The sequence below is a fragment of the Otolemur garnettii genome, unplaced genomic scaffold (assembly GCF_000181295.1).
Source record: "Otolemur garnettii isolate 467f Iridium unplaced genomic scaffold, OtoGar3 scaffold00022, whole genome shotgun sequence".
NCBI classification, from domain to species: domain Eukaryota; kingdom Metazoa; phylum Chordata; class Mammalia; order Primates; family Galagidae; genus Otolemur; species Otolemur garnettii.
The window spans coordinates 22,586,944-22,595,021 of NW_003852417.1; the positions used below are offsets into that span (position 1 = coordinate 22,586,944).

At 46.0% G+C, this 8,078-nt stretch overlaps 1 protein-coding gene across 2 annotated transcripts in view; it reads left to right on the forward strand.

The window, feature by feature from the left end:
- The first annotated feature begins 4,835 nt into the window (after nucleotides 1-4,835).
- SPAST (spastin) overlaps nucleotides 4,836-8,078 on the forward strand; it is a 62,439-nt gene continuing 59,196 nt past the window's right edge. For both annotated transcript variants that reach the window (XM_003787512.3, XM_023511890.1), the window contains exon 1: nucleotides 4,836-5,464. In XM_003787512.3, coding sequence (XP_003787560.1) covers nucleotides 5,050-5,464 — 415 coding nt within the window. In that variant the 5' untranslated portion in view covers nucleotides 4,836-5,049. The remainder of the gene's footprint in view (nucleotides 5,465-8,078) is intronic.

Below are 8,078 nucleotides of genomic sequence, written 5' to 3' on the forward strand. Positions count from 1 at the left end.
AAACCACTCCAAAAAGTGGGCAAAAGAGGCCAGGCAAGGTGGCTCATATAATCCCAGCACTCTAGGAGGCTAAGGTGAGTGGATTGCATGAGCTCAAGAGTTATAGACCAGCCTGAGTATACCTGTCTCTAAAAACTAGCTGGGCATTGTGGTGGGAGCCTGTAGTCCCAGCTACTAGGGAGGGCGAGGCAGAAGGATTGCTTGAGCCCAGGAGTTTGAGGTTGCTCTGAGCTATGATGAAGCCAGGACACTCCACTGAGGATGACAAAGTTGGACACTGTCTCCAAAAAAAAAAATGTGGGCAGAAGACATGAGGAGAAGTTTTTCAAAAGAAGATAGGCAGCTGGGCGCCCATAGCTCACGGTTAGGGCACCAACCACATGCACCGGGTTGGCGGGTTCGAGCCTGCTAAACAAACAAACAAACAAATAGCCAGGCACTGTGGCGGATGCTTATAGTCCCAGCTACAAGGAAGGTTGAGAGAAGAGAATTGCTTGAGCCCAAGAATTTGAGGTTGCTGTGAGCTGTGACACCACAGTACTCTACTGAGGTTGACATGTTAAGACTCTGATTAAAAAAAAATAAAGAAGATAGGTAAATGACCAACAAACGTACACAAAAATGTTCAACATCACTAATCAAGAAAATACAGATTAAAACCACCATGAGATATCTATTACCTTACTCCTGTCAGAATGGCTTATAGCAGAAAGTCCAAAGCTGACCAGGTATGGTGGCTCAGTCCTGTAATCCCGCACTCTGGGAGGCAGAGGCAGGAGGATTGCCAGAGCTCAGGAGTTTGAGACCAGCCTTAGCAAAGTGAGACCCTGTCTCAACTAAACATAGAAAAACTAGTCAAGTATTGTGGTGGGTGCTTGTAGTCCCAGCTACTCAGGATGCTGAGACAAGAGGATCACTTGAGTCCAGGAGTTTGCAGTTGCTGTGAGCTATGATGTCACAGCACTCTACCACAGGGGGACTGAGTGAGACTGTCTCAAAAAACAAAACAGGGCGGCGCCTACGGCTCAAAGGAGTAAGGCGCTGGCCCCATATGCTGGAGGTGGTGGGTTCAAACCCAGCCCTGGCCAAAAATTGCAAAAAAACAAAAACAAAAACAAAAACAAAACAAATAACATAAAAAAAAACCCTCCAAAAACAATAGATATTGACTTAGAGGCAGAGAGAAAGCAACACAAGACTAATTTGGTGGGACTCCAAATTAGTTCAACTCCTGTGGAAAACAGTATGAAGATTTCTCAGAGAACTAAAAATAGACCTACCATTCAATCTAGTAATCCTATTACTGGATATCTACCCAAAGGAAAAGAAGTCATTTTTATCAAAAGAACACCTGAATATAAATGTTTGTTGCAGCACAATTCACAATTGCAAAGATATGGAATCAATCCAAGTGTCCATCAATTCATGAGCAGATTAACAAAATGGAATATATGTATACCATGGAGTACTACTCAGCCACAAAAAGGATGAATTAAGGTCTTTTGCAGCAATTTGGAGGAATTGTAGACCATTATCCTAAGCAAAGTATCTCAAGAATGAAAAAAAAAACCCCACATGCACTCTCTAACAAATTGGAACTTAGGGATTGGCATACGAGAGCACAGAGGGAAACAAAAGTCATTGGAAATCAAGCAGAGGAAGGGGACTGGAGGGGGCAAAATCCCACCTAACAGGTACAATGAACACTATTCAGGTGATAAGCAGATTTACAGCCATGACTCAAGCCATGTTAAAAAACAACAAAAATAAAACACTTGTACCCCCTTAATGTTTTGGGAAAATAAATAAGTACCTTACAGACTAAAAGGTGAAAGAATGACAAATTCTTTGTATTCAAAGAATACAAAATTCAGGATAGCATCTTCCTCCAGAGGGGGGAAGGAGGTTGTGATTACAGAGTGTTTCAAGGAGGTGGTTAATTTGTCTTTTCTTTTCTTTCTTTCTTTCTTTCTTTCTTTTTTTTTTGGCAGGGGCTGGGTTTGAACCTGCCATCTCCAGCATATGGGGCCAGTACCTTACTCCTTTGAGCCACATGCGCCACCCAATTTGTCTTTCTTTCTTTCTCCCTTTTTTTTTTTTGAGACAGTTTCACTTTGTCATCCTCGGTAGAGTGCTATGTCATCATAGTTCACAGCAACCTCAAACTCTTTAAGCAATTTTCTGGCCTTAGACTTCCAAGTAGCTGGGATTGTAGGCATCTCCACAGTGCCCGGCTATCTTTAGAGATGAGGTTTCTCTCTGGCTCAGGCTGGTCTCCAACCTGTGAGCTCAGGCAATCCACTCTCCTTGGCCTCTCAAGCGCTTACTCGTTAATTTTTCTTTTTTCTTTCTTTCTTTCTTTCTTTTTTTTTTGAGACAGAGCCTCACTATGTTACCTTTGGTAGAGTGCAATAATGTCACAGCTCACAGCAACTTCAAACTCTTGAGCTTAAGCGATTCTCTTGCCTCATCCTCCCAAGTAGCTGGCAATACAGACACTTGCCACAATGCCCAGCTATTTTTTTAGTTGCAGTTGTCATTGTTTGGCATTCCCAGGCAGGGTTCAAACCTGCCAGCCTTGGTGTATGTGGCAGGTGCACTAACCGCTGAGCTATGGGCACCGAGCCTGGTTAATTTTTCTTAAACTGGATATGATTTATTACTTTTCTTTACATTGTACATGTAAGTTACATACATCTTTTTTACACAGTATATGTATAAATACTGTATAATAGAAGTCACACAAATAGTATGGGATTCAAAAGAGAGAAGTCAGATACTTTACCTGGCAGGGGAAATACCATGGTCATAAAGAGACAAAGTATTGTGGAGAAGTCAGGAAAACAAATGAATACATTTGAAAGATAGCATTTCAGAATGAGGAACTAGCATAAGCACAGAGGCGGAAAAGTGGGAGCTGCAGGAGGGAAACATGGAGCAGGACATTTTTGCAGTAGCTTATGATATTTGTAGGAGAGTATTGGTGGGGAATAATTAGATGTAGTTGTAGCAGAATGTGGAGATTCTTGGGAGCTCTTGTGAGTCATATGTAAACCTCACTTTGCAAACAACGGAGACTTTGTATCAGTTAGGATTTCTTAATTTTAGCCAACAAGAAACAATTACGAATAACTCAAGTAAAAAAAGAAAAAAGAGGGGAAAAAGATAAGAAATAGAGAAGGAAAGGGAAAAAGAGGGAAAGGGGAAAGAGGAAGAGAAATAGAGACTGAATAGTTTGTTGTATTGGCTAGGTTATCAAGTGAATAGTCAGAAACCCAGTAGGTCTGGAGAATCTCAGTGTGATGAACTCATGGACCAGCTCTTTATAGAGTACTGGGTTCCAACTGCCTTTTCTCTCAGGGCATCTCCATCCAAGATCCCAGGACAGTCTGATTGACCTAGTGTTTCTCACCATGGTGATCTGGGTTTTGTGCTTGCAACTCATTAGAATACAAGGAATAGAGATGAATAGGTAGTTCCTCAAAGGAGGAGATGTCTAGTAGATTAAAAAAGTGGTGGCACAGTGTTGATTCTTCAGTAAACTACAGGATGGTTACTACTATGCAAAACCTAAAATTCTTGGGCCAGGCTTGGTGGCTCATGCCTGTAATCCTGGCACTCTAGGAGGCCCAGGCGGGTGGATTGCCTGAGTTCAGGAGGTGGAGATCAGGCAGAGTACGAGCGAGACCCCTTGCCTCTAAAAAATAGCCCGGAGTTGTGGTGGGTACCTGTAGTCCCAGTTACTCAGGAGGCCTAGGCAAGAGGATTGCTTGTGCCCAAGAGTTTGAGGTTGCTGTGAGCTAAGATGCCATGGCAGTCTACTGACAGTGACAAAGTGAGACTCTGTCTCAAAAAATAAAATAAAATAGAAACTTAAAATTCTCTATTCAAATAAATTATTTCTACAGATTAGACATCGAAACGCTTGCTAATGTAGTCTCAAACCTCTGGATTCGTTGACCCCATCATATTGAGCTAACATTTTTTGTTTGCGCGTGACCTGAGTTTGTCTCTACAACCATTTTCCTCTCAAATAATAATTCATAGACTGGCCCGGCGCGGTGGCACGTGCCTGCAGTCCCAGCTACTCCGGAGGCTGAGACAGGAGGATCGCTTGAGTCCAGGAGTTCCGAGCTGTAGTAAGCTATGCCGATTGGGTGTCCGCACTAAGCTGGGCATCAATATGGTGACCTCCCGGGAGTGGGGACCACCAGGTTGCCTAAGGAGGAGTGAACCGGACCAGGTAGGAAAAAGCAGGTCAAAGCTCCTGTGCTGATCAGTAGTGGGGATCGCGCCTGTGAATAGCCAATGCACTCCAGCCTGGGCAATATAGTGAGACCCTGTCTCTAAAAAAATAAAAAATAAATTCTGATACGCATCAGATACGCATGATAAGACTGATACGCATTTCTTCTTAGATGGATCAATTATCGTTTGAAGAAGATCTGGGTCCCTTGGCAGAAAATGATGAAAGAAATGTAAGAAAACAACGACACAAAAATATAGGGCCTGCGACCTAGCTTATCTACCCCAAGCCGCAATTTCCCCCGCGTGGGTTGGGCACCTAGGTTCCCCCGGGGCAGTCCGGAGGCAAAGAACTCGGCGCAGCGACGGAGAGCTGGGCCGATGGGAGCCGAACTGCACATTGGGAATTGTAGTTCCTCGGGGAGGGGGGCGGCGAGCGGCGAGCGCCGCACACGCGCACGAGAGCCCAGGTCAACAAAGACGGCGGCGTGCGCGCGCCGGAGAAAGACACAGGAGAACGTGCGCGTGCGCGGCGGCCGCTCGGAGCTATCAGGCGGCTGAGAGGACAGAGGGAGGGAGGGGCTGGAGCCTTCGACAGCTGGAGAAGGAGACCGGGTTGTGCTCCTGAGCGCGGAAGGAGAAAGGGGCGGGGCCGGCGGACAGTGTGTGAAGGTGCCGAGCTCTCGCGGCCGGCCGGCGCGCGGGCGTGTGTGGCCCTAGCCGTCGCAGTGGCCGTCGCCGTCCTTTGGTCCCCGTCGGTCTGCGGGAGGCGGGTTATGGCGGCGGCGGCAGTGGGAGTTGTGAATGAATTCTCCGGGTGGACGAGGGAAAAAGAAAGGCTCCGGCGGCCCCAGCAGCCCGGTGCCTCCCAGGCCTCCGCCTCCCTGCCTGGCCCCCGCCCCTCCCGCCGCCGGGCGGGCCCCTGCGCGCGAGTCGCCGCATAAGCAGAACCTGTACTACTTCTCCTACCCGCTCTTCGTAGGCTTCGCGCTGCTGCGTCTGGTCGCCTTCCACCTGGGGCTCCTCTTCGTGTGGCTTTGCCAGCGCTTCTCCCGCGCCCTCATGGCAGCCAAGAGGAGCTCCCGGGCCGCTCCGACACCGTCTTCGGCCTCGCCCCCGGCGCCGGTGCCAGGCGGTGAGACCGAGAGCGTCCGAGCCTTCCACAAACAGGCCTTCGAGTACATCTCCATTGCCCTGCGCATCGACGAGGATGAGAAAGGTAATCGGAGCTGGGGGAAAGGGGCGGCGGCTCCGAGAAGAAAGTGGTGGGGTGGTCGGGAAGGGCAACACCTGCGTCCCTTGCAGGAAGGAACAGTGCACCCCCAAAGTTAATCTCCCCCAAGAGGCTGCTTCCCCGCAGATCAGAGCCTCATCTAGGATTCTCTATAAACCTCTATCCCTATTCAGGGCACCCTGGTTGTCGACTTTGTTTCAGACTCCAGCCTTCCCCCACACTTTTGCATGACCCAAGTCACTGTGAGACACCCAGATGTCCTGATGACAGTGACAGTTGTCCCAGAGTGACCACACGGATCCTTTTAAACATTGTAAACAAAGTATGACTTCCTCTGAGCCAGGTTTCCAAAAGGTTTTGATATCGAAGAAGCTGTGCCTTAATAAGCTTTTTAATGAAAGTACTGTAGTACAAGAAAAAAGAACAAATGGTGACTTACATTTCAAAGTAATAGCTACGTGTCATTAGTTGAATTTTCATTATTTTTGAAAGGTTTCATAACAGTCTCTCAATATAACGACTCCTTAATATTTTTCAGTAAAGTTGTACTTTAGCATAAAACCTGCCTCTGGTTGCTCTGATTTTAATTAAATCGGTATTCTAAGGTAGCCTCTGTTTCTAGGTTGAAGTGTTAAATGAACGAATTGAATAAACTTATACACATCATTTTACAATAAAATCTTCAACAAAATTTATGTTTGTAAAAGAAAATGAGGAATCAAGTCTCTCTTAACCTAGCATTTTTTAGTGTAGATATGTTCTAGGCATTCTGCAGTTAGCTTTCCATGTGCTAATTATTCCATTTATTTTATCTGATCCTTACAATAACCCTGTGAGATGAAAGTGTTAACTAGTGGCTCAGTGCATGTAGCTCAGCCCTTAGGGTGCCAGCTACATCCGCTGAGGCAGGAGGGTTCGAACCCAGCCTGGGCCTGCTAAAACAATGACAACTGCAACAACAACAACAAAAAATAGTCAGGCGTTGTGGCAGGCTCCTAGAGTCCCAGCTGCTTGGGCGGCTGAGGCAAAAGAATCACTTAAACCCGAGAGTTTGAGGTTGCTGTGAGCTGTGACACCACAGCACTGTATCCAGGGCGACATAATGAGACTCTGTCTCAAAAAAAAAAAAAAGTGTTAACTAGTAACAGCAGTTTACAGATGAAGAAACTGAGGCTCAAAAGATAAAGCTTATTATAGAACTCATTGGCTGGGCCCAGTGACTCACTCATGTAATCTCAGCACTGTGGAAGGCCCAGGTCAGTAGATTGCCTGAGCTCACAGGTTCAAGACCAGCCTGAGCCAGAGCAAGACCCTCTCTCTAAAAATAGCAAGGCGTTGTGGTGGGCACCTGTAGTCCCAGCTATTTGGGAGGTAGAGGCAAGAGAATCACTTGACCCCAGGAGTTTGAGATTGCTCTGAGCCATGACACCACAGCACTCCACCCAGGGCAACAAAGTAAGACTGTCTCAAAAAAAAAAAAAAAGAAAAAGATAAACCCTGTTATTCCAAACCTATGCTAATAGCTCTTGAAAACTTTTTATGCAAAATGATAAAGTTAGAGTCTTTTAAAAAAGTTTTAGGCCGGTTGTGGTGGCTCACGCCTGTTGTCCCAGCGATGTGGGAGGCCAAGGCGGGCAGATCACCTGTGCTCAGAGATTGGAGACCAGCATGAGCCAGAGTGAGACCCCGACTCTACCAAAAATTGCCGGGTGTTCTGGCAGGCGCCTGCAATCCCTGCTACATGGGAGGCTGAGGCTAGAGAATCACTTAAACCCAGGGACCCAGGGGTTGGCAGAGGTTGCTGTGAGCTATGTACTCTACTGAAGGACACAAAGTGAGACTCTGTTTCCATTAAATAAAATAAAAGCAAAAAAAAAACCCCAAAACTTTAAAAAAAAATTTTTTTTAATTCCCTCTTTTTATCCTTTCTCTTGGTGTGTTGAGATCTTGCTTTTTCCTCTCCCAAAGAGCCTTTCCACAACACCTCAATTAGGTACTTACGTAAATTGTCCATTAATGAAAACAAGAGCAATCTGCACTTCATTCCCAGTGTTTCTCCCCGCTACCAGTGCCAGAATCTGTTCTAGAGTTTCAGCCTTGTTGACACCTGTTTCCTTTGTGGGCGCTGGGAGTGAGAAGTAGGATATAGGGAAAGAGGCAGGTATTCATGCTTTTAGAGTGTTGAGGACAGAGTAGAGGTTAAGAGAGTTCAAGGAAGGAAAGGAATTTAAGAAGAGAATACTGTGTTTGTGGAAGGAAGTTTTTTTGTTAACTGCACCATTCTTCACCACATCGTAGGAACATCCAAGATCTCTTTGGGAAGAAGAGGTGTGCCATCATCCCTTCCTAGATTGTTTTATTGCAATATCCTGTTACAGAAGAGTCTTCTGAAGCTTACCCATCTACATTGGATGTTTTAGAATAGAGGGATCTGTTTAAAGATAGATCATTGTAATTCTTGTATTTAGGAAGAGTGTCAGAACATACAGGGAAATGTTGGTTAACATTGGGAGATGGGAGTTAGAAGGTAGCATAAAGGAGAGATTAAGAAAAACTTATGGCTCGGCGCCTATAGCTCAACCGGCTAAGGCGCCAGCCA